The 27,463-nt window shown below is 44.0% G+C and overlaps 1 protein-coding gene across 2 annotated transcripts; it reads right to left on the bottom strand.

Moving 5' to 3' along the window:
• Positions 1-150: 150 nt before the first annotated feature.
• PCTP (phosphatidylcholine transfer protein) lies at positions 151-25,228 on the bottom strand. 2 transcript variants are annotated; one of them, XM_062175021.1, is made up of 6 exons: positions 25,065-25,228; positions 10,440-10,557; positions 7,509-7,588; positions 3,584-3,755; positions 2,692-2,759; positions 155-1,715 (listed from the first exon to the last, which is right to left on the bottom strand). In XM_062175021.1, exons 1-6 carry the CDS (start codon positions 25,203-25,205, stop codon positions 1,650-1,652), a joined length of 645 nt encoding a protein of 214 aa, XP_062031005.1. In that variant the 5' UTR covers positions 25,206-25,228; the 3' UTR covers positions 155-1,649. The 2 variants fall into 2 exon arrangements, with proteins under 2 accessions (XP_062031006.1, XP_062031005.1); XM_062175022.1 differs by lacking the exon at positions 2,692-2,759 and having other exon boundaries at positions 151-1,715.
• Between the last annotated feature and the right edge of the window lie 2,235 nt (positions 25,229-27,463).

The following is a 27,463-nucleotide window of genomic DNA, read 5'->3' as shown; positions in this document are numbered from 1 at the left end:
TTAACACTAAATTTTATTTCTTTGCATAATTATATTAAATATATTCCTATGACCATCCATAATGACCGGGGCATAGATGCACATATAAATTATGTATTAGTGCAAGAGCTACTGGAAAGAAATACTTCTTTTTGTCTTGGTACAAGCTTGGGAAGATGCAGGTCTACTCATTGCTGTGAGCAGCAACCCCCCTCAAAATGCAGTCCAACAATGAAAATAAGCAAAGAACAGCTGAATTCCAATCTCAGTTTTAGCATCTATATCACTCCTTACCAGAAGCCACCTCCACCTGGCACTGAATACAAGTGAGCCCAAAATTCTTTTTGATGTCCAAGTCTGTAAGTTACATGGGATGTCTCTTGCAAACAGGAGACCTAACTGATTCATTTTCACAAAAAGAAACAAGAGAGGAAGGAAGCTGTACACAGGACAAGTTTAAGTCATTCTTTATTCATTATGGGATATGCTTTTCTTTTTAGAGATAAAACATAGAATCTGAGGTACCTAATTTTAACAAATCCCTTCCTCGGGCTTGATAGCTTGAATTCCTACATCTGGTAATCAAAGTTCAGTATCATCATACATAGTGATTAAAATTGGATCCCTGAGATCATCAAGTTTGTGCCTTTGGCCACAGAGTATCTTGTACTACCAAGATTCAGGAGAATACACATGAAATTGATAGTCCTTTAGGTGGTGGAAGAGGCAAACAGCTTAGGTAAAATTCCTGAGGAAAAAAAGGCATAGAATGAAGTAAGCCATTGATTAACCGTTCCCTGACTATGAACTATCATCGCTTCCACATCTCCAAACACTCTAGAAGGGGAATTCTTCCTGCCCAGGAAGACACTCTACCACGTGGCTGTGCACAAAGCATCTTTGCTTTTGCCAGCAGCCAGAGCCATCTGGATGCCTCAGTTTCCAGCAAAATGCAGAGCTACAGAGGTGTGGACAGTTTTTGTCCAGGAGCAGAGGGAGAAGAGAAAAATCCAGACATGGATACTAAGGAGAAAACGGTTATCCCAGCATGTGCTCAGTCAGGCTGCTCCTGCTTCTCAGAGGGTTTGTATCATAACAGCTACCGATCCTCCACAAGTAGGAATGGAGAAAGCCTTCCTGGGTTATCACTTCCAATCTCAGCCTAATCAAGCCTACAATGAATGGCCATCAGCACGTAGCTCCCAGGTGGGGCACACAGAAAGTCCATTCTGAAAGAACAGCAGCTTCCAGCAGCCCCTCCCAGGTTGCAAGAAATCATATTCTGGGAAGGAGCCAGCCTGCTGGAAATAGTCATTCTGAGATTTTGTTGTTGTTCCTCCACCCACCCATCCCCCTAAAATGGCACAATGGAATGATTGTGTTCCCAACTGAGGACTTCCCTTCTTAAAATAAACAAGCAAAGGTCTCCCTAATCTGCCCCATATTCAACAGTGGACTAAGGCAGCCAGCCAGTAGGGCCAGGGGTGGGGTGACAGTGGGAAAGGAAGCCTAGAGGGTGAGCTAGGTGTCAGGCAAACACGCTGTGGGACAAGGTGCTATAGGGTGTGCAGGCTTCTGAAGGCAGACGTGTAGAGGAAAGCTGAGCATCCGTTGGGTGTGGCCCTTCCAGAGACGTCATTCCATGGGCTTACAGCTTCCCATCCTCTTTCTTAGGTTCTCTTGAGGTAGTTCTGGCAGGCTTTCGCCATGTCTTTCAAGAAGTTAGGAACTCCATTCTGCAAAGGAAGAGAGACTGTCATTTTGATGTCCTCATAGCAGCCACTCTGGCTTCTCCGAGATGTGGCAAGAGGTAAACAAAGACGGCTTTGAGAATAAAAGACAACAGGGCCCCTGACCAGATTTCAACAGAATGTGGGCACAGAGAACGATGAAAGGGATGCCCCAGGGCACAGCTAAGATGGGATGGGATGGCAGGAGCTGCTGTGGCAAGGCATCGCCTTCTATTTTGGCTTTCGTTGGCAAAGAGTGAAGACATTTCTGAGATATCATTTCCTGAGAAGTAAAAAGACGAAACAAAAAACACAGGACATGGGATTAAACTGGGGTGCTGGATTCTTCTCCCCAAAACAAGGGAAAGAATTTGCTTTATAGAATTAGAAGATGGTAAGGGTTTGGGGTCAAAGAACAGAATATAGTATTACTTAGCTAGTGCTGAACATTGTACCAGAGACACGTCCCAAACATTGCCCTATGGAATACCACTCCCAGGATAGCTCATATCCATCTTTACTTTCAAAAAAGGAAAAAGTAATGGCTTCCCTCAATAAAACAAGACAGTCAATAGCAGAGGCAGGATTCAAAACCACATCTGCCTGACACCAAAGCCCTGTGCATCATCTCTAAGCCAGGTCAGTCCGTCTTCTCCACCAGACACAGATACAAGATTGCAAAGGCACTGTTGCGCCTCCAGGGAGCAGGCTATTGTCCAGAGGTTCCAGAGAGTGATCCTGGCTGGTTCTCAGGGAACTAACAGGGAGGCGCTACCCCTGCAAGCTAACAATTCTTTGTCTTTTGTCCCTGCCTCTATCCTGGATGTTAGCAAGCCCAGCCCTGACCAAAGTCACTCAACCAAGCTCTTCATAAAAGAGCCTCATTATGCCTGAGACAATGTGTCTCTTCAGCCTGAGAGCCCTGCAGGCTAAGTCAACATTTGTCAAACACACTTCCCCCTCCTGCCTCCTGGGAGCTCACCTTGGCGGCCCAGTTAATGAGCCAGGACGGAATTTGGCCACCCGGGTTATCGAAGTAATACATGAAAACTAGAGGGGAAAAGAAAGGACAATTGAGAAAGAGGGGAAAAAATTGGGACATTCCAGCAACAAAACCCTCTAAACTTTATACTTTCATATTCTAGCCTAGAAAATATGGAGAGAGGTGGCCTATAATTCAGCTAGATTTCTGTCTCCAGTGACTTGCCTAACAGCATATTTATATATAAGCATTTTCAAAAAACATAGCCACAGGCTCATTCTGCTACTATTTATTAAAAACATGACAAATGCGAGACACTCAGATATAGTCTCTCATTTAAACACCCTAAGCAACCAAAAAAGTTAACCTCATCATTTTGTAATTGACAAAAGAGAGACTCATAAAAGCTAGGTGACATACTTGAGGTGACAAACCTAATGAGCATCAGAACCGTGGCTCAGATTTTTGCTGAGGAAGCAAGGCTACACTTGTTCCAATACAGCAGGTGGCCTCACACCCTTCTCTCTGCCCAGAGTGCTCTTCCCTGGAGACTGCAAAGCAAACAGGGCAGGTCCTACATCTCAGGGTTTGTGCTAACCAAGACCTGCATCCTCCTAGCGGACCTGCCAGCCCTCTTAGTTAGCCTGAAATGAATTTTTAAACCTTCTTGTTGACTTTTTGTGTTTGGCTTTCACCTGGACAATGCAAGAATCAGTAAAGAATGGCGTGGGTCAGATTCAGACACTTAAGTCATGCTCTAGCCAACTTTGAGTGGGTGGAATAAACCTCTCCCCAGGTGTATTGCACTAGTGGCCACCCTCTGACCTCCAAGATAAGCTCCATACACCTGCCACACCTCTCCATCAGTACGGCCCACGTGCCCCGGCTTTACCTTTGCTTCCCGTCTTGCCATCACTCTCAATCGCCAGGCTCTGCTTATAGCGCTTCACACGAATCACACCTGGCCTTTCGGGAAGCTGAGGCACAGAGGTGCTCTGGGCCAGGACCACGTAGATCTTCCGCCCTTCCACGTCCAGTTCTTGCCGCTGCCGGATGTACACATACTGCATTGTGAGTTAAGGCATGGCTCCATGAATGGGAAGCAAGGGCACGTGCTGCTATCTGTGAGCACCTCACACACCTGCTTGCTCTCACCATCTGCACTACAAGACTGACTGCTCCTTGTACCACTTAGTATTCTCATTTGAGAGCCTGCCTGGAGCAGGAGAATGACTTCTTGATGTCTTTAATTATGCTAAGAAAGCTTTCCTTCTTTCACTAAGAAGGTGTAAGGAGATGGGAGAGGATTAGTCCCTTATCAGTTGTGTGATCCTGCATCTGAGACTCTTTCCCTAAGTAACACTGCCCATTAGGCAAGCTTGGTGGGGTCAGAAACAAAGACTGGGGCAGAAGAAGCACTTGAAAGACTATTATGGTGTTACTCCTCTCTGTCCTGTTTTTTATGGATCTCTGTGCACAGCAGATATCGAATAAGATGTCAATTGGTGACTTAGGAAGACACATGAATGCCTGAATATTTAATAGGCAGATGCTGGTTCTAGGTTCCTACTGGTTCACCAAGAAAAACAAAGCCATTCCATCTCTGTAAACATTCACAAAACAACCACCAGGTCCATGGCCCAATCCTAGGCAAGATAATTAAATCCCAAGAAACATGAGTCACTACTCATTGAGTTCTTACCACATGAGAAACATCATGTGTTTTACACATATAGCGGATCAAATACAATCTTAAAAAGACCCCGTGAGTAGGTATAAGAACCCTCATCTTACACATGACAAAATTGAGGGTCAGAAAGGCAAAGAACTTACCCAAGACCCCATAGCCCAGATGAAGTGATGGAACCTCAATCCGAACCCAGACTCCAAAAACCTAGTTAGAATGTCACAGCTAGATGGGGTCCAACTCTTTAACATGTGAAAGTGGCATGGATAATTTCAAATAACAATGTTGGGTTTCACACTAGAAGCAACGAGAAGCCTAAAACAAAAGTCACTCTAAGAACAACACAATTACATTTAGTACAACACAAGAACAACCCCAGCCCCATGCCACCTTGTCTCTGTAGTACCTCCTGTCACCCCATGCCTCCCACTTGGCAACCTATGGCCCCGCACTCCAAGGACTGAGGAGTAAAGTCCTCAGATGGTTCAGGGGAGAGATGACATTACTCTGGTTCTGGCTTTCCTTTCTCCTGAGTCTTTGTCTTTTTTCTTACAGTAAATATTGTCATCGTATCACTCTCCACAACTTGTGAACAAGAGACATCACCTGACACCTCAGTGAGGAAAGATTACCTTGACATAGTGACTAAAACTCTGCAGAATGTCTTTAAAGCATTGGCGATGCCAATGTACCATACAGCCTACAACTGGAGAGCCGTCAGTTCTCTGAGGCCCAGAGAAGTGAACAGCTTTTTGAAAGTCACAGCAAACTAGGGAACGTGCTCAGACTTAACCCAGGATCTTTTGCTTCAAAACTAAGGTTCTTTTCTATCAGAATATTCTCTGCTCTGAAGAATTAATAACCCTTACCAGAGAAATCTACACACAGTTTGCAATGCATAATGACATTTTGCTTGATGATAGACCATATATACAACAGTGGCCCCATAAGATTATAATGGTGATAAAAAAATTCCTATTGCCTAATGATGTTGTAGCCCTTATAACACATTATTCATGTGTTTGTGGTGATGCTGGTGTACACAAACCTACTGCCTTGGCAGGTGTTTAAAGGATAGCACCTACAATGACGTACAATACATAATACTTGATAATAATAATGAATGATTATGTTAGTAGTTTATATATTTACTATCCTTTTATGGTTGTTTGGAGAATACTCCTTCCATTTATCAAAAATAGTTTATTGTAAAGGAGTATGCTGTGATAAGCTGAGCACAACCTCCTACGTCTCATGTTTACTGTCCTTGGATTGCATCAAGAGACCAGGTCAAGTGATTGGCCTAGGCCACGTAGGTATGTACAAGTATACTCAAGGATGTTCACAGAGTGCCGAACCTGACACACTTCTCAGCATGTGTTTCCATTATTAGGCAATGAATTGTTGTCCCTATATAAAGACAAAGAAACTCATTACAGGACTGTGTAGCATTGGAAAACCAATGAAAGGGAACTTCAAGGAGCCCCAAGTGTCCATTCCTGAGCTTAATGAATGGGACATCAGAGAGGTGAGATCATGACCTGCTCAGGACTACCAACTGCTGGACCTGAGTCTCCAACTTGCCTCTGCCACCAACTACCTGTGTGAACCTGAGTGAAGTCCCCAACTTCTCTTGCCCCAGTTTCCTTAACTGTTAAGTCCGACAGTTGGTGACAGGATTAAAGACAACCACATAACATTTAAATGATTCACTAATCAACAATTTGTTGAAATGTAAATGATGCCTTCCCAAAAGAGCAGTAAGTGGATATTGTGCCAAGAAACAAACTGTTAGGGTGTTTGTAATCTAGTTGGAGGCAAGGACAGTCACAAATGAACAGAAAAACACATACAAACACACCCATTTTCCCTCTCTTTCTAGAGAGTATTTAGAAACATGAACATCTATACAATGTCAGAGCTAGAAAAGGGCCCAGTGAGCATCCAACTCAATGTCTCCCAAACATTATTTTATTCTACAAGAGCCTTTCTTGGGAGGATCTCCTATGGAAATTCAACCTGTAAAACATTCAGCTGCTGTGATGGAAGGAAGAAGTGACGGAGTGGAAGTCCCCCCTATCTGTCAGTCATCCTGCTCCATCCCACCCTCCAGCAAATGTCCACTCCACCTTCCCAGGCTACTCTGAAGGGGACTTCTTAGAACCTTGGAGTGCCAGCTAAATTTCCCCACATTTCATTCAACTGTTTCATTTATTTATTTATTTATTTATTTATTTATTTATTTTGACAGGCAGAGTGGACAGTGAGAGAGAGAGACAGAGAGAAAGGTCTTCCTTTGCCATTGGTTCACCCCATAATGGCCGCTGCAGCCGGCGCACTGCACTGATCTGAAGGCAGGAGCCAGGTGCTTCTCCTGGTCTCCCATGCAGGTGCAGGGCCCAAGGACCTGGGCCATCCTCCACTGCACTCCCTGGCCACAGTAGAGAGCTGGCCTGGAAGAGGGGCAACCGGGACAGAATCCGGCACCCCGACCGGGACTAGAACCCGGTGTGCCGGCGCCGCAAGGTGGAGGATTAGCCTATTGAGCCGCGGCACTGGCCCTCATTCAACTGTTTCATCTCATAAGCCAAGAAGTGGGGAAAAGGGGCAGCACACCTCCAACATCCAGAGTGAACAGCTAAGGAGGGATGGCCATGGAGTCAACTGACACCAGAGGTAGGTTTGGGGAGAGCAGGAAATGTAGGGGTGTGAGTGCTGGTGCCTGCTCCATCACTAAGAACCTCAATGCCTCTGTCATCTCAACCCTTTGGGATCCCATTCCTGCCCCATAGATTGAGGAAGCTGTACTAAGAATTCCTTACAAAGAGTGCCCTCTGGGTCCCCAATTCTGGGGTCCAACAATTTCAAGTCCTAGGCAGCTAGAAAGTATGAACTGCTCTTCAATGACCACAATTATGGGTGCTCCATGTGGTCTGGCCCAGACATCACATTCTGAGGTCTCCAAAGCCACACAAGAAGCAATAGCTTCAGCAGATGCTTCAGCAAACATCAAAGACAATGCTGTCCTCTCCTGCTGGGAGACCAGCTCCAGCACCCCTGCACTGGGCAATGGCTGACAGGCACAGAAACGCAGAGGGCTGTGGAACAACGTGCTTTGTGGAAAGGATACATCTCTGTTGGACATGGGAAAAGGGTACTTCACCTCCCAGTAGACCACAGTCTCTCCATTGCAATCGCTTTCATGGAGTTCTAAAGGAGAACAAAAGAAGTTAATGCATCTGGAAATATCCCTGGCTGCGACAAACAAGAAGCCTACATAGGATGACCTTAGGATACGATAAACCACTAGCTCCCAAGGCATAGAATTATCAGAAAAATCAATTACCATAGACACGTTATTTACCATCTGGAAAGCAGAAAAACACAGCAAAAATAAATGAGCCTATCAGAACTCGTCCTTTGTATAACACAGACAAGATCATCAGGTATGTGAAACAAAATCAAGCATCCAATAATAAATTGTCAGAGGTTTTAAAACCAGAATGACCACCAGATGTCACTAGAGTACCAATAGTTTTGCTTTTGAGCGCTTTCCCTCTGAGTTTCTTGACAAACTACAGGTAGATAGCCTGAGACTGAGGCAGTCTCTTAGTCTAGAGCATTCAATGGGTAATGAAGCTTCTGGAACCACCAATGTCCTCTCTAAATAGCTAGAAAGTATCAAGAGTAAGTTTCTTATCTCTTCCCCATGTTTCTTATTTCTCTGTCGTATTTCTTCACATTATGCCACAGTACAGGGACCATATTCCTTTAATACTCACTCCATTGTGCTACAGCATGCAAACAGTAGTCACCTCTTGGAGGCAGGTAATAAAGGAAGTTAGTGACATACAAACCTCTGCCCAGTCTGTGCAGTAAGTAGCTGAGCTAGGGCTACTGCAGTAGCCAAGAGAGTTCTTGAGGAAATGCTGAAGGAGATTAACTTAGCTTTTAACAAAAAGCCCACTGGAAGCAGATCATGGGCTAAAGAAATTGCCAGCCCATTATTGCCACAGGAGGCTCACAATGGCCCTTGAGGGGAGGGGAGGAATGGACACGTGGTTGCATTTACACACTCCAAGTTGATTTTTCCTTCTCCCATCAGCATTTCAATTTTCCTTCAGGGTATCACCATGCTCTAGGTTTAAGCAAGATTGAAGCTGCAGTAATTCCAGGGCTTGGAAAATGAGTAAGACAAGGTCACAGTAATTAATTCATGGATGTTGCTCTTGACCTGAGTCTCAGTTTGCCACCCTAGCAAGGCAGACCAGAAGTGGCTCAGTAAGGCTCTCAGGTACTCATCATATCCAGGAGGACCAGCGGGAAGCTTTCAGTCTCAGGATTGTTCTAGCAAAGCCAAATTGCTCTTTCCCTTCGACTAGACACCCTAGCACAAGCTGTTGATGCTGGGTAGGAAACAACAGGGGATCTTCTCCTAAAGTCAGATGCCTTAGCTGTCACACACACACACACACACACACACACAATACATTTTGCTTGCTGTCTGCTTCTTCACATTGGCTTTTTACAAACTGAAGCCTTGTGTGCATGGTGTTGGCAGAGTCTGGCTCAAGAGACTGCACCATGGCAGCTGGGGAGATAGGGCCAGGGAGAGTCTGGCTGCTCCCAAAACAGAAAGGGCCTTTCAGAACCCAAAGTTCCCCAGATGCATGATGAATGCTTACAGGGTATAAGCCCATGCTTCAGGCTGAGCCGGTGAGAGCCAGTCCTGGAACTCCTGCTGCCATTGCTAGGAACATGGAGTCTCTTTCCTCTGGGGTTATCTGCATGGTTAGTACCTATGCCTGGATCTTCTGATGGACATATCAGGTAGGAATCTGCCTGAGAACTAGGTCACCACAGAGGACAAGAGAGGTCAGAGATGGAGAAAGAAACATTCTGCAGGAAATTACTGGAGTTTCCAAATGCAGCTGTCCTAGAAGACAGAAGCCCCTGTCTGTCAACACCATGAGCCAATAAACTTTTCTCTTTTCTTCTTTTCTTACTCTTCAGTTGACTGTTTGTTACTTACAACCAAGAGTTCTGACTAAAGACTTGATGTGCCCCTAGTGAGCTCTGATTTTCTAGTACCTTCTGCTAGAGATGGCAAAGGTCACACTCCAAGTGCTAGGTGGAACCCTATTTAGCATATTTCATAACTCTATAGAGTAAAACCTGAGGCCAGGTAGCCATGCTAGGCACTAGGGGGTCTGGACCCTCCTCCATACTTGTAGTACTGACAGTAGAGCAATGGCAGCTAGGACAATCTGTGGGAGGTGCTTCGTGCTTTCCTGCTTCACTCACGCTGCTCTGTGGGTCTAGAATGCCCCTAATCCACTCATTTCCTCATCCCCTCACACACATGTATTCTCATCTGCCTGGAAAACTTTAATTCAACTTCCAAAACAAACCTCAGACATCGTCTCCTTCTAAAAGCCTTCCGTGACCACCTAGGCACATGGGAAAGTAACAGCAATGAGAGCAAAGTAGTCCCCAGAGCAAACTGTGGAGTGGGTCTAAGAATATGTTAGCAGCAAGTACTAAGGACAGCAAGTGTACCTGTCAGACTTTTTTAGGGATAGGTGGTGTGGCACAGTGAGTTAAGCAACCATTTAGGGTGCCTGTACCCCATATGGGAGTACCTTGCTCAAGTTCCAGCTACTTTGCACTTCCTATCCAGCTTCCTGCTCCTGTGCCCCCTGGGATCCAGCAAATGATGGGTCAAGTACTTACTTGGGTGCCTGCTATGCATGAGGGAGACCCAAATGAACCCCCTAGCTCCTGTTAGCCTAATCTTGCCCTGGCTGTTGGAGAAATTTGGGAAATAAACTCTCTCTTTTTTCCTTTATGTCTTTCTACATGTGTGTGTGTGGGTGGGTGTGTGTCTGTATGTCCCCCACTCCATCACTCTGCCTTTCAAATAAATTAGTCTAAAAATGATTCATGTCAAAATTTAAAAGGAAGAACAATTTAGTAGAAATTAATTCGAGCCCTTTCTATTGGTAGAATAAATAAGCATAGATTTTACAATTTACTTTTTTCACAAGTGGGCATTACTCACCTTTAACGTACTGGTCCCACTGTTTTCTGTAGTCTAAGTCCATATAGACGTCTGCAAGCAGTGCTGGCGAGCAATCCTCCAGAACACCAAAGACTTTATACTCATAAAGTCCACTTTCCTGGTGAAACACATCAGGGAGAAGCAATCTATGGGTTCCCAAGTTGGAAGAAAGCTGAACACCGTGTGAAAAACAGCTGGGGACAACCTGCATGCCACCCTGACCTCCTCTGTGGCCTTAAGTGACAGAATGGGACAAAGCAAACAAGGCCCCTGCTCTCAAGGATCTTGTACCACTCAGGTAGGAATTCGTGGTGGGGATGGCTACACGTGCCCGCAAGTAATTTAAACAGGATATAAGAAGGATTAGGTGATAAATGATACATTTGGTAGGAGGTATCTAGGGTCAGAAAAGGCAACCGTGGTGGGTAACGTTTATCAGGATCTCTTGTTCTAATGTAAGAATAAGCCAACCATATGAAGATGGAGGAAGCCAGTTTCTGGCAGGAGGAAGGCCCTAAGGTTGATGAACAGGATGCCTGAAGAATGTGGAATATAGAGAACTCTGGATGGCAGAGAGTGGTAGGAACCGAGGTTAGCAAGGCTGTGGGAGACGGACACCACTGGACTTGGTAAACAGGTTAAGAGGCAAAGATTTTGTTCTCAGAGAAGGCATTTGACCTCCCAGTCAAGATGCCAGTTGGGATGCCCACGTCCTATATCAGAGTGTGTGGGTTCAAGACCTGACTTTGCCTCCGATTCTAGCTTCCTGCTAATGAGCAACCTGGAAGGCAGCAGGTGACGGCTCACATGGTTGGACAGCCGCCATTCAGATGGGAGACCTGGACTGATTTCCCAGTTTCTGGCTCTGACCCTGGCCTTGCCCTAGCTACTGTGGGCATTTGGAGAGTGAACCAGTGGATGGAAGTTCTCTTTCTTTCTATCTGCCTCTCAAATATACAAAATAATTATTCTTTAAAAATTTATTCTTATTGCTATGGAAAACTACTGGATGGCTTTAAACAGGTGAATGACCAGATCTGAGTAATAGTTTTTTAAAGATCATTCTTGCTGCTTGGTAGAAAACAGATCATAAAGCAAACTAAGAGATGGGTTAAAAAAAAAAAAAGGTGCACTAGTCCCTATAAGAGATGAAGATTCTACTGACTTGAACCAGGAGGCAGTAAGAGTGAGAGTGACAAGGAGAAGGTGTGTTGGAGTCAGAGTCCCCAGGTATTACTGACAAGTTGGCTGCTGGGGAAGGGAAAGAACCAAGGACAGCTCTGAGGCCTTTGCTTGAACAACCAGGTAGGAGGCAGCTCTACTTTCTATGACAAAGAAAACTCTGCGGTGATTTGTGGGCTCTGGAGGGAATCATGGGTATTCCTGGAGTTTGAAATGCTCATTAGACATCCAAGTAGGGGTGTCATGCAGTCAGCTAAAGTTCCAGGGTGGGTAGATTTTTAAATATGCATGAGGCATAACGAAACCCACCACGGTATTTTATCAGTTCCAAGACAGATAACTTATCAACAAGTGCTTCTTTATAAAGGACTCAAAATGGGAAGAAACGTCTGCCTCAAATCGTCTTAGTTCCTTTTGTTCAGAAAAAGACCAGTTCTAAATTCCAAGTCCAACAAGGGTTGCCTTGATTTCATGTGAAGCCATATCCTTGTCCGTGAGGGTCCTGGACCAGCAGTGACTCCATTGCACACGTCACTCTCCGTATCATGGCAACTTACAATTTTGACTCTTAAGCCACTACTTCTTTTTCTTTAAATATTTATTTATTTGAACAGCAAAGCTACAGAGAGGCAGAGGCAGAGAGAGAGATATAAAGAGAGAGAGAGAGCTCTTCCATCTTTGTTTCACTTCCCAAATGGCCGCAACAGAGCTGAGCCAATCCAAAGCCAGGAGCCAGGAACTTCCTCTGGGTCTCCCACGTAGGTGCAGGGGCCCAAGGAGTTGGGCTATCTTCCGCTGCTTTCCCAGGCCATAGCAGAGAGCTGGATCAGAAGTGGCGCAGCCAGGACTCAAAATGGCACCCATATGGGATGCCAACACTGCAGGCAGCAGCTTCACCCACTATGCCACTGCACAGGGTTCCTAAGCTTCTATTGTTAAGATTAAAACAATGATTCTTAGATTAATGTAAAAGCAAAAGTAGGGGCCGGCACTGTGGCGTAGTGGGTAAAGCTGTCACCTGCAGCACAAGCATCCAATATGGGTGCCAGTTTGAATCCTGGATGCTCCACTTCTGATCCAGCTCTCTACTAATGGCCTGGAAAGCAGTAGAAGATGGCCCAAGTCCTTGGGTCTCTGCACCTGCATGGGAGACCTGGAAGAAATTCCTGGCTCCTGGCTTTAGCCTGACCCAGCCCTAGCTATTGCGGCCATTTGGAGAATGAACCAGCAGATGGAAGACCCGTTCCCCCTGCTCTCCCTCCTCTGCCTCTCTGTAACTCTGCCTTTCAAATAAATAATCTTTTTTAAAAAAATAGGGAAAGTAAACAAAGAAAGATGGATTGTTAGAGGAACCTTTGCTTCGATGTGCTAACACAGTGTAATGACTAGTTGTTCATGCCTGAAGTCACGTTCTGAAACACCATGTCATGGGTAAATACGGAGAATACTCTAAGAGACACTAAAGCTTCAAGGCCTCCGGCTCAGGTGGCCCAACCTGGGCATAATCAACCCAGATTAGGAATCTCAGACGTAAACAGAAGTAACCGGCAAGGGAAAACCACAAGTCAGTCGTTAAGGACCACGCGCCTCTACAAATATGTGGCTTCACATGAGGGTTTCTAACCAGTGAATGACAGCCAGGATATCTGAACTTACTGCCACATCAGGGATGACCCAAGAGAAGGGTGGGCCTCAGAGGGAACATCTCCTTCTACCTCCTGCCCCCTCTCACCTACACACATGAAAACACAGCAAGTGTTGATACAAGCCCATATATTTACAACCATGCATGCAAATTTTCCTCAATAAACTTTAGAGGCAACAAATAGCAGCTTGTTCAAGAACACAGGGACGCTGTTTTCTATAAACACAAGAAAAACAGATATTACATGTTATGATAAGAAAATGACCAACCTTACATGACTTAGCTTTGGGTATCCGCATAGACTAAGACAAATTTCTTCCTTCAACCAATTCCCTAGCAAACCTTCATGACCTCAATCCTATACATAGCATAGAGAATAAAAAGCACTCTAGGAAGAGAAAAACGGAAGCACCACTAGAATGAACTATTTTGACAATTTCCCTTATTTTATCTAGAGATTTGCTTGGCTATTTAAAAGGCAGAGTTACAGAGAGATTTTTTATAATTATAAAAAATATGTGACATCTTGAAAATGCCAAAACAACAAAGAATGCCACAAATACCTTCTGATTGCACCTGGCATGCAGTATTTCTTTTAAGTAACTAAACATTTCAATGTGTTACAGAATGGGTATAGTATGGTATAAACAGTGTGTGTTTGTATTTTTAACTTAATATTATATTGAGGTGATGAAGAGATCACACCTAGTTTAATTATTCTACTAAGATTATGTTTACAGATATTTTGATGAGAGTAAATATTTGCAGAATAATCATGCTTGTAAAAACACTGGGTCCATAATTCTAATCATTTTTTATGAGAGGACTTCCTTCTAGATGAATTTCAGGGAAAATGTATTAACATATTAGAGCTCTATTTCCAAGGGAACTTCAAAACATTCATGTAAAATGGAATTAAAATATGTAAATTTCTTTTGGTGAAAAAAAAATCTGAAATCCATGCATGCTTTTTTCGTAACACATGTTACCCAAGAACTTTTTGAAGACCCTTTGTATTTTTTGAAATGCTTTAAGAAAGTATGAACCAAGTGTATACCATAACCAATAGCAAAAGATCACGTTACTAGGATTGTATGCCATTGTGTGGACAATTTGGTATAAAAAGCATAATTCATAGTTTTATTTGAGCAAAGTTTTTATTACTGATATGTAAGATCTCTTCAAAATTTGACACATAAATGCTTTATAATATTTGACATGTTTTCCCAATCTTGCTAGCTTTTTCTTTAATGACTCCAAGTAAGTTTACTCAGAAGATTTCTGAATTTCCCTGAAGCTCCTTCTGAAAACTGTCTGTAAAAATGGCTCAATTTCCAAACCTAGAATAAAAAATCCTAGAATGTTTTTTAATTCCCCATTTATAGGACATTCAGTGTGCTATACTTCAAATGAGAAAAGGATTATGTTGGTGGTTATGAATTAGTCAATTTCATGTGTTGGATAAACTTATCAGAAAAAACAAAAGATGTCTTTCTTCCTTGGTAAGAGAATGCCTATGGTAATATACACAGCTAATACCTTTCTGGCTTATTGAGCAGGCAGAGGTAGCCACATGACACCTACCTGTTTTTATTTTTTTATTTTTGACAGGCAGAGTGGACAGTGAGAGAGAGACAGAGAGAAAGGTCTTCCTTTTTGCCGTTGGTTCACCCTCCAATGGCCGCCGCGGTAGGCGCGCTGCGGCCGGCGCACCACCCTGATCCGATGGCAGGAGCCAGGTACTTCTCCTGGTCTCCCATGGGGTACAGGGCCCAAGGACTTGGGCCATCCTCCACTGCACTCCCTGACCACAGCAGAGAGCTGGCCTGGAAGAGGGGCAACCGGGACAGGATCGGTGCCCCGACCGGGACTAGAACCCGGTGTGCCGGCGCCGCAAGGCGGAGGATTAGCCTAGTGAGCCGCGGCGCCGGCCCACCTACCTGTTTTGAATGTAGACATGATGTCTGGAACTGCAGCACCTATTCTATGACCAAGAAGCAACGAAGATTAGAAGGCAGAGTAGAATTATTCAAAGAATGTCTTAGCATCATTGATCAGCTAAACCAATGCCAGCAACTGTAGACCTTTGAACAATTTGTTAGGTGAGAAAAATAAACATCTCTCCATTTAAGTCATTGTTAGTGCACTTTTCTATTACTTGCAGCCAAAAGCACTCCTAATTGATCAAGTGGTCCTTGCTAACAATGTTGAATTTTACCCTATAATCCTGGAAAAGCACTACAGGTTAAGAAATCCACCATCCTTTGTATCCCATAAAAACTCTACTGCAAAGAATTGCCATTCTTCATACAACTTCAGTAACACTCTTGTTTACCTATGACGATGTGAGACACAGACTCTCAAAATTCCCTGAGCTTCCTGTCTGCATGAATCAGTCAGAACAAAATGCTTGCCAATCAAACTTGTTGAACTGTTCTGTTTTCTTCTCTGACCTGTGGGGCACTCAGTTGAGCTAGCACCCAGCCCCTATGGAGAACAGGCTGGCTTCAGACAAAGTATTCCCAATCCACTACTGCTGTGTCATCCCTCCATCGCACTACTCACACGATCTCTTGTAGCCTTTCTTACTCTTCCTTATAAAAGAGAAACTCACTAGCCTTACTCTCCAAATACTCGTAGATCTTATGGACAAAGTAATGTCCCTATTGCAATACTCCCTTTCCCTACTCTTCGAAATAATCACTTGAATAAAAGTCTCCTTTAGGGGCCGGCGCCGTGGCATAGTGAGTAAAGCTGCCGCCTGCAGTGCCCCATGGTGGTGCCAGTTTGAGCCCTGGCTGCTCCTCTTCTGATCCAGCTCTCTGTCTGCTCTGGCCTGGGAGAGCAGCAGAAGATGGCCCAAGTCCTTGGGCCCCTGTACCCACATGGGGGACCTGGAAGAAGTTCCAGGCTCCAGTTTCAAATCAGCGCAGCTCTGGTCATTATGGCCATTTGGGTAGTGAACCAGCAGATGGAAAGATAGAATACCTCTCTCTCTCTCTCTCTCTACCTCTACCTCTACCTCTACCTCTACCTCTACCTCTACCTTTATAACTTTACCTTTCAAATAAATAAATAAATTTTTTTAAAAAGTCTCCTTTAAGTCCAGATGTTTTTATTTCACATGACTCTACAGCAGAGAAGTAGATAGCCAGAACAGTGATGATTAAACTTATGAATATTCACAAGGAAATTTGATTATGTATAAATTTGTTACAATAGTACAGAAATACATAGAAGCATTGCTAAAATGAATTGTCATTGTCAAGGATCAGATAATGGACACCTTAATAGATATTACATTGAAGCTTAACTTTTAATTCTGCACAATGATATAGAAAATGTCATATACTCTGTTATAGAAATCATAAGGAGTCTTCAAGAAGTTTTTGGAAAAGGCAAATTATGAAAAAAAGTTATGCATGGATTTCAAAAATGTACTACACCAAAACAAAGTCTTTTTCAAAAAAGAGCTATTTTATTATTTATTTGAAAGGCAGAGTTAGAGAGAGAGAGGTCTTCCATCTGCTGGTGCACTCCCCAAATGGCCGCGACAGCCAGGGCTGGGCTGGGCCAAAGCTAGGAGCCAGGAGCTTCATCTGGTCTCCCATGTGGGTGCACTACCATTTTTCCACAAACTTTTTAAAGTCCACTCATACTGTTTTCTTCTACTATGTAACACAGAAAAAAAACCCACATAATTTTCTGGGATCTGCTGCATTCCTGACCCTAAGAAGTCAAGCATAGGCTTCTACTTTGTAGCTTGAAATGTGCTTCCCAGGGCGACTTGTCACTTCAACAGTCACACAGTCTGCATTTGAAAGACTTTTCCAATCATTTTGCTAAATGCTAAACATTCTTTCATTGATACTAGTAATTGTTTCTTAGAACAGTCCAGTTTCCATACAGTTTTAAGGTCATCATCTCACACAATCAGTAATAATTAAATGCATGCTGTGGATAGGGAAGTTGGCATTATCTTAATTTTCACGTGAAGAAACAAAGCTCAGTAAGACTCAATCACTTGCCTGAGGCCTACAGCTAGAATTGGGACGGAGAGAAAGACACCTGACACTGGCCCCTCAGAAAATCCTTCTGAAGTTTTATCATGGGTACACATAATAAGAACTTAGCAAATATTGTGTGTCATTTTCATTAATAAAGTAGGTGATAATCAACACTTTCAAGATTAAAGAATTGAAAATTATAAACTGTGATGTAATGTACATTTTAGGCCACCAGTATCTCTGGGGTATCTGCTCTAAGTTGGACAGCGTGCTTGGTGGTGAATACTTGTAATAATTCTGTGATGTAAGCATGACTCGTTCCACCACATAAATGAAAAATGGAGGCTGCAAAAGAAGCAACATATGTTTAGGAAATTTGCTCCTAATATCACTAATTCTTGTGACACTGTTATTCTGGCTAGTTTGTCTAAACATCAAGCTGTTCTATTTTCTTAGCAATGACGCCTGAAAAAAGTGCAATTTGTTTGCCATGGCATCCATAAGGTACTTTAAGAAATATTTTTGCCAACAGTACACTTATTTGTCCTAAACAGATTAAATTCTGAAAGAGATGACAAGCAATTACATATGAGAAATATCAAGATGTCATAATGTTTGCGACTGACATTTGCAATCCCTACATACAAGTAATCTGTAGATGCCAGACCTCCACCCAATCCCCCAACCAGAGCTAGAGAAAGGCACCACTCATTCCCTTCGAATTAAGGTGTTTGTCTGCATTGACATCACCAATTACAAGGCAGCCTTACATGAATCACGCTTCTCTACTCCTGTGAATGCACCCTTGAGTGTGAATTTAGTTCTCTTTGCCTCTCACAGAAGGGCTCATTTCTATTCCTCAGCAGGACAGGGAGCCTCCCCCGCGTAGGTCTGGGGAAGCTAGCCAACTTGAGCCACTCTGCGGCAAGTCATCAGCTGCCTCGTTATGAAAAGGAAGCCCCTTTCACCAAAGGAAAGCAGTCAAATTCTGCAGCTGCTACTGGACAGCATGTACCAACGTACTAATGTGAAGAAGGCAGCTGACGGATGCGGTTCAACATCTGAGATGTCGCTAAAGAAATGGTGTAGGCTTCATCTCTGAGGATTGCAGAATAAGGATAGTTAACACAGACTGAGCACTTATTGAAATGCCAGGAATGCAATGGAGTGCTTCATGTAGATGATCCTACTATCCACATGGTGAGAATGTGAGGAATAAACCACCGAGAAATTTATTTTTCAGACAAGGACACTGAGACTTCAAGATGCTGAGACATGTCCAGAAAAGGCAAATTTAAAAAGTTAAGAACTTCCATTTGGCAATTTTCCTGATCCTGCCACCGATTCACCCCCTAGAGCCCCCCAGGCATTGGCTAGGTAGTATGTCTAAAGATTCAGAACATCCTTCCCTGAAAGGGGTCCCAAGGTGGAATGAAAATAAGCATTTCACTTTATTAATGGCCACCTCCAATGAACTCCGCGCAGGAATCTGGTGAACACAAGGTGAGAAAGCAATGGAGACAGAAGTAGGGCATCCTATTCACCCCCTCTCCACCCTCCGTCAAATCAAAACCTGGGGGCCAGCATTCTCACAGAGCCTCACACCCACATGCTAATCCTGACAGAGAAGCAAGGAGAGAGGGATGAACTGGGGTCTACCACACCTCTCTAGCTGCGCACTTAGGGGAGATGGAAGAGAAGCAAGAACTGGCCTTTGCAGCTGGAAGCAGAAGAATGCACACAGTAAAATGCAGCTCTGTAAGTTGTGATGGGTTCTATAACTGTCCTGTCAATCACGCTGGTAACCAGAGGATGGGAAAAGGGGACAGAATAGGTCTATAGTAAGAGCAGCTCATAATGTATCTTGCATTTCAATCCCATTTGGGAAAAGCAAAGTGGCAGCTTCTCATGTGCAGAGGTAAAGCAGTCCTTTGCTGCACTGGATCTCTGCTCGCTCCTGCAGACCAACGTTTCCCTAAGGCCAGCCCACCCAAATGCAGCGCTTCTGCAGTCATGCCGGGCTTTGAGAATTGTACTCAGTCAACAGCACTGGCAAGAACGGTCCTGGGGAAAGTGCTGTCTGCCTCTCACCAACCTCTTTGACGAGAAGACCTAGTAAAGAACAAAGCACCATTCAGGCAGTCCTTTCTCACAGTGCCAGGCATTGAGAACTAAAAATAAGTCAGTCATCAGCCAGATCTTCTCAGTCCAATATTTACTTGATCCAAATTGATGCTGGGAACCCCTGTGTGCCAGTTTCACACCGCCTAGGGCCTGTGGCAGTAGTTAGTGGCACAGTGACAATGCAGCCCAAAGGTCCTGCAAGACCTGACTGCAGATCACAGGAGAAGCTTTCCTAAGTGACTCCTGGCCCTTTGCCTAGGGGAACTGCTCAGCCCTGCTCGGGGGGGCCACAGGGATTCCCATGTGGCCACTAATTTAAAAATCAGAGCAAATGAACCTTCCAATGGATATTGCTTTTGTTTTTGAGATATTTTGTTTCTTACTGCCACCTCTCAGTTGAGTGGTTTCTCAGCTCCCGGGGACCTCTTTGACCTTTGTCTTTCCCTCTCAATGTCAAAACTCTCTTGGGTATGCTTCCATACTCTCAAAGCATGGGCACTGGACCAGCAGCTTCAGCACCACTCAGCAACTGGCTAAAAAAAAGTTTATAATTTAAGAATATAAAAAACAAAAACTACAGAGAGAGAGAAAGATCATTCAGTGGAATGGAATATTGGAACACTGGTGCCAGGACTCTCCAGTAATATAAGGAACTTAATCCATGGATACTTAAGTCTCTTATAGAAAATGTATGGTATCTGCATACATACACACCCACTTTAAATCCTCCTGTATATTTTAACTTTTATAGTACCTGATACAATATTAGAGTTATATAAATAGCTGTTATATAGTTTAGGGACTAATGATAAGAAAAAAGAGGTCTGTGTATCCTCAGTACAGATGCATTTTTTTCTTTCCAAATCTTTTCAATCTGAGCATATTGACTCCACAATTGTGGACTCCATAGATACGGAGAGCTGGCTACATCTACTAACTCTCAAATCCCATTCCAGTTCCACCAAATCAGAACTCTGAGAGCAGGGTTTCAACTGAATTTTAACTGACTCTGCAGGTGATTTTAAAGAACATCCAAGCGTGAGACAATTTTGCAACATATCATTTCGCTAAATCCTCTCAACAACCCTAGAAGGTAAGTTTTGCCTTTGGTTCCTAAGTGAGAAAGTCAAGGCTCCCAAATGAAGAAGCAATGATCAAGCTCACCCAGCTACTAAGTGGGGTTCAGGATGCTCATCTCAATCTGCTGGGAAGTTTTAGCACAGAGCACACACACACACACACAATTTAATTGTGAAGAATTTCAAACACACAAAAGTGGAGGCAATAACATTGCTCACTTTCAAAAGATCATCCAAGCCCCACACTGGGCCAGTTAAATCTGAATCCCAAGGGTAGGGCCTGGTGTCCTTTTTTAATAACACCCCAAGTGTTTCAAATGTGTTTGAGCTTTGAGAGACACTGTTTGGTACGTTTCTCCTCCAGATGTCTGCAATGACTCAGTTCCTCAATTCACTTGTATTCCACCCAGATGTTATCTAAACAGACCCCCTTATCTAAAACTCATCACAAGGGGGTGTCTAGCCTAGTGAGTAAGATGCCTGCATCCCATATCAGAATACCTAGGTTAGATTCCCAGCTCTGGCTCCTGACTTCAGCTCCCTGCTAAGTGATGGCTCAAATAGTTGGATTCCTGCCACTCTCATGGAAGATCTAGATTCAATTATTGGTTCCCATTTTCAGCCCCAGCCATTGTGGGCATTTAAGGGAGTGAACCAACAGATAGATGGGAGCCATGTTTCCTCCCTCTCAAATAAATAAAATTTTAAAAATTCAAACAGATGTCATCACACCACCCTTGGATACTCTTGCCATGCTATTTCTCTATTCCTTTATTCCACTTTCATAGCATTTTCACTGGACATTTAACACTGTACTGTGGGCTGAATCTCATCAATGACTATGACCGATGCTCAAGAAACTCTGAACAGCAGCTCCAGCCTCCTCATGCAGCCGATATCCCCACTGTCTGAGAGGGTAGCCGCATGTGGGAGGCAGGGGATATTATGTCCTGCGTGAATAAATGAGAGTGGAGCAGGGCTGAGATTTCAATCCAGGACCACCTGATTCCAACCATGTCACATGGCAGTCTCGGACTAGCTTCGGTTGGCCTCCAGAAAAAGAATGTAGTTTTTGCCTTGAAGGAAGATATAAACTTGGCATTGAGTTGATCAAAGTAGATTGGTTAATGCTAGGTATGAGTTATGAGGTGGCTCACTTTTTATACCCTGATTCTTATTTCCATCAATAAATTAAGATAAAAAGCCCATTGCTGCCTATCTGCCAGACATGTTTAAGGATAAATGAAAACTTATATGTGATAGCATTTTGGAAAAACTGTAGCACTGTGAAAAGGTAAGTTATTTCCATTTCAACATGGGGAGGAAAAGAGAAGAAAAGGAAATAGACTAGGCAAAGGAAGAAAAAATGTCAAAGATGACAGCATTGCAAAGAATGGCTTTGAGGAAACACTCCAAGTCTAAACTTTGTCACTCAATAGAAGAAAAGGAAAATTAAAAATACAGCAAAATGTTGTATGTCAAAAGCACCCATTTGCTTAAGAACAGGATTCAGAATCATTTGTCTACTCAATATTTTATAATTTTAAAAAGCTTTATTTGTTATATTCACGACTCTTTTGGGTGCCTCTGAACTCATTTCAGTCTTTTCCAAATGTAACAATTTTGTTCCAGCATCATGTCAATCATGATCACAACTTTGGTTTTTTCCCCATCTTCCTTTCATGACCTGTTGAATAAGAGCCCCAGCTCAGATCCACTGCTGATGCCGAATGTGGGAGGCAACGTGTGGAATAATCAGCTGCCACTTTGGTGCTGCACAGTGACAAGGAAAGCGCAGTCAGAGCCCTCAATGCTTATACCTTTTTGACTAAGACACTAGAACCTTCAGGGGCACACTGCACCTGAGACCCATAGCATTGCACTGGACCCACTTCAGACTCTCCATGTATGGTTTTATGTGGAGTAGTTAATTTAAATGAACTTAATCTTTCCTTTCATTTGCTTCCATACAAGTAAAAAGATGGTAATCATAGTTATTTATCAGAGGCTTGATGTGAGGATAGTAACTTAGTAACTGCAAAACATGAGGGCAAGTGTTGCAGCCCAACAGGATAAGCTCCTGCTTGGCTCATGCACATCCTGTATCAGAGTGCCTGGTTCAAGTCCCAGCTACTCCACTTCCAATCCAGCTTCTTACTCATGCATCCTGGGAGGCAGCAGATAATGGTCCAAGTGCTTGGGCCCCAGCCACCCATGTGGGAGATACTAACTGACTTACAGGCTCCCAACTCCAGCCTAGCCTAGGTCTGACTATTGCAGGCATTGGGGAGTGAACACAAATGGAAGACGCATGTCTCTCTCTCACATATGGATGAAAATAAATAAATAAATGTTTTTTAAATATCTGCAAATTTGGATTATAAAAAAGTATCCAATAAGTGCTAGTTAATTCTATGCTTCTTATTATTAATTCTTCAATTAATAGGCCATTGAGGTGACAGTGATAATATCATAGGCTCTCTTCCAGATGCTTGATTGAGCTGTGATGTGTAGGAGAGAGGGGAGGAGAGAAGGGAAAGGCCAAGAAACTGGCTAAGCAATCACTGCAATTCTAGGTGACAGGTGCTGAGAGCCCAAAGCAGCAAAGGTAAAGGAAAGGGAAGGACATGGGCCAGGTGTCAGATACATCTGAGCAGCTGAATCCACAAAACTCAGCCAATGCCTTGGTGCGGCTGATAAGAAAAATGGAAGAGACAGAGAGAAGATAGCATGTCCATTTGCAGAACCAAGGTGTCAAAGTTACACTGAGAAATCACCTCTGCCTGTTCTGGACTGTTAGCTTCTTGTTCATCTTGTTACATCCAAAGATCCTGCTACACAGCAGACATCCAGGGTATGTTGAGTGAGTGACTGTCATACTTGTGTTTCCACAAGGCCAGTCTGGAGACACACGTTCCTCTGGACGCATTTGAGAATAATTAGGAAAAATCCTGGAAGTTCCTCACATTCCCAGAAATTTTAGGTGAAAATACAAACAAGTGCACCACCAAAATGGTAATTATTATTAGGAGATGAATGTCCCTGAAATGGCAGGGACCTAGTGTAGTTTTCATATTGTGAATCAGATCAACAGTGCCTACCAAAACATAACACCTTTGTACAAGGCAAATAAAACAAATATAACAGCTCCCCCAACATCCAGTATCCGCTCTGCTCTGTCAGAAAGGCCTGACCTATTAATTCATAAGAATTCAAATTAGCAGGCCCCACTGTCCCTGTAACTGGCGGCGGGGGGTGGGGGGGGTGGGGGGGGTGAGTGGATGATCTTCAAAGCAAATATGAATGCATTTCTTCATGAGCCCCAACACCCGCATTGACTTAGAGCTGCATTGCTCAACCTCAGCGAGATTGTAATCTGGGGGTGGATAATGCTTCCTGGTGGGTGGCTGTCCTGGGTCCTGCAGAGTTGGAGGCAACTCTGAAAGACTTGCACACACATCTCAGAAACTGGATGTGAACCTCCTAACAACACGAGGCAGGGTTTTCCTTCCTGTGCAACAAACGAACAAATTTTAACTATCGAAAATGCACACCTTCTGTTTGAAAATATAAACATACGGCACTTGATGAAAACCAAAATGCAATTGCTTTAAAAAGCAACCACGCGGACAACACGACCCATAAGATCACGAGTTCTCCAATCCTCCCTCTGCTACCACTTCTGCGGTGCCCCTTCCGATAGCCACTTTCCCCCTAGGCATTTTTCTTCCATCAAGGAAACCTGAGGTTGAAACAGGTGAATCTTAGGGGTTCTCCCTGTTGGAACACTACAACAATCCGGCTCTATGCCAGGAAACTTTGTTTCACTCTCATTACCTGTGGCTGACTGCTAACCCGCTTCTGAATGACCAGCCTCCCGCGACAAGCCTGGGGCAACACTGCCTACCTGCACGCCTACTGGGCTCCACAGGCCAAGCCCGCTGGGAGGGGGGCTTGCTTCACAGCCAACTCCTTTCCTCCTACACCTTGACTTACTCTTTCTGCCTGAACTTTCAGACCCAAGTTATTAAGAGCAACTTAGAAGGAAGGGGTCAAAGCGAAAGGAAGTACTAAAATGACTGAAGGTTACATAAGGTCCTTTCTCGGCAACACCCCCTCCCCTCCCCCCAGCCCCCCATTGTTCCCACCCCGCCCCCAGCTACTCTGCATATCCAGCGCAGGGAAAGTTCTTTCCCACCTGTCTCCAGGCCCTAGGATACCGTCCCTCCCCCGCCCGCATACACCTCCCCCGCCCGCATACACCGCTGGTGCCCATTAGAGGGAGGGGATCTACGTCCCTTGCAGGCTTGTGCACGGCCTAGGATTCAGCCCACACGCGTTTTAACCCTGTCATCAGCTTCTAATTGCTTCCCCAGCCGGGCTTGACCTGACACCGAACCCCATGACCTCGCAGCTTCCTAGGATCGTCCCGAGGCAAAGTCACTGCACTCTCTGGGGCAGGGGCCCAGGCGGAGCTCCTCCCTGCGCTGGAGAGGGCCCGGCTAGGCAGCTACAGCCCCGCATGCTCGGCGAGGAGTCTGGCCCCGGCGCACCAGCCCCTGCGGTCCTCCAGCGGGCCAGCCGCTACCTGGTCCAACAGCCGGTAGATGCTGATGCCCAAGGTCTCCACCAGCAGCTGCCAGTCGGCCCCCGCCAGCGCCGGCTGCTGAAGCTCGGCGCAGGCCTCCCGGAATTGCTCCTCTGTGAAGCCACTCGCCGCCGGCTTCATCCTGCCGCAGCCTGGGCTGTTCCGCTTGGACTGCGGCGGCGACAGGCTTGGTGTGGGCTCGGGGGCGGGGCGATAGGGAGGTCCCCATGTGATTGGCAGGGAACAAGAGTGAAGGTGGGACTTACGTAGTAGGACAGTGGTCGGGGGCGGGGCCATGGGTGGGCCTTAAAGTGGGCAGAGCTGAACGCAGGACAGGAGGTGGAAAAAAGATATGTAACTAGAGAAACAGGACTTGATTCGGGGAAAAATAGAGAGGTTGGAAAGTGGGGAGACTTCTACAGGGAATGGGAAAAAGAAGAGGAAGACACTGATATCACCTTATCAGCATCCCCCCCCCCCATTCTCCTCCCTCTCCCACCTCCCCCAAACCTTCATGGGGGGTCTTCACCTCTCTGAAGAAAGGAGAAGGGAGGGATGGATAATTCAGAAATACTTGACAATCTCAGGAGTCAGGTGTTAGGACCGTATGTCAATGTAACTTCTGTTCTTTCATTCGTGCATTTAAAAACCGTATTCAAAGAAGGGGTCCAGGGAATTCACCAAAAAGCCAGAGGGGGCCCATGGCACAGAAACGGTTAAGAAATTTATTGCATAACGGATCTATAAAGTTATTTCCCACCCTGGAGGGCAGGCAATGACCTGGCAGGTGTCCTGCTACCCACATAGGATTTCTGCTGCTTGCATGATTTAGATGTCTGTGTAGATCAAAGCTTTATGCAAATCAAAGATCCCTCTGTTCCTTTGAAGTCCCTTGGGTGTCACTCTATTTCCCACTAGCAGACTATACCTGACCCTGAATAAAGTAGGTAGTTTCAACATCTAAATGATGTAACAACCAGCGGGTGCCAATAAACTCTGGAAACCCATGATTCCTAATCTGTAAAATGGGTCAAAAATAATGCTACCAGTTACAGTTGAGAAGGTGATTGGACAAAGCATATGTTTGCACTGTGCCTATCAAAGTAAATGTTCCATAAAAATGTTCGCTTTATTTACATTATGACATTGAGCTATTTCTCCTTAGATACTTCAGATAAAGTTGATGGCAAATTCTGTATTGATGCCAAGAAGGGAAACAAGATTAAATTTGGCAAGTTGCTTAGATAGAGCAGAGATAAGTTACTGCTTTATTCAATTCAGTTCTGGTTCTGTGTTGTGTTATGGGAGTGAAAGAAGGAAATATTAGAAACATACATTCCTACTATTTTTATAATGCCTTGTCTCTTTAAAATAAAGTTCTTCATTGCTTTAAAAAAACAATGGCATAAAAAACTATTGACTATGAAGTATTTTCGCCTGTCTTTAAGTAATCCATTATCAAGGTGTGCTGTAAGCAAGCGGTACTGTTTTCACTATGTAGCAAGATTAATGAAGACATACATGAGAGCATAAATGGCATAATACAAGACATAAGATATGTAGGTAAAACTGAAATTCTAATTATCATGCATCTTTTAAAAATATATTGTGAATATCATATGTTCTCCCTGATCGATGGCAACTAAACGAGCATCTAAAATGATACCCATTGAAGTGAAATGGACACCATGAGAGACAATGACAGGATCAGCCCTTGTCTAGACTGTTGAGGAACAACTTACTATTTTATTCCTTTTAGTATTTTTGTTGTTGTTGTTGCTCTGTTTGTTCTACATAAGACCACTGGTTGAACTCTGTAATCAATGCACAATCATTCTTAGGCGTTTAAAATTAACAGAAAAGTGATCTATGTTAAACATAGGAGTGAATAAGAGAGGGAGGAGATATATAGGTCGGCACATGCTCACTCGGACTTACCTCCAATGGTGGAACTAGAAATATGCCAGGGGATTTCAAATCAATCTTACCAAGGAGGCAGGTACCAATGCCAGCTCACTTGGTAAAGTGATAAGTATAAATACACAACTAATCAAAAAGATAGGGTATGTGTCGAAGAGATTTCACAAATAAGACCAGTGTAAGCAAATAATGAAGGATAGAATTAAAAGGGATAGGATGATCCTGAAAAAAATATATATATTACTCATAGAACTCAAGAGGAAAAAACACTATCCAAATGCCTTTAGATATGCTGATTTACACTCATGCTTATTCTGTAACAATTAGTGAAAGATAAAATGATGTCAGAAAATAGTTTTATTTTGTGTAGTCTCAAAGATCTAGAAAGGGCTTATGAAAGGTTTAAAAGCCTTTCTTGGGCATCTGTTTCCTTTGTTAGAAGATCTCTCTGGAGGAACTTCTGGATTTGTGTCAGTGGA

This window comes from Lepus europaeus, chromosome 18, assembly GCF_033115175.1.
Source record: "Lepus europaeus isolate LE1 chromosome 18, mLepTim1.pri, whole genome shotgun sequence".
Classification (NCBI taxonomy): domain Eukaryota; kingdom Metazoa; phylum Chordata; class Mammalia; order Lagomorpha; family Leporidae; genus Lepus; species Lepus europaeus.
The sequence above is the reverse complement of the archived record's forward strand: the minus strand, read 5'-3'. Positions and strand labels throughout refer to the sequence as shown.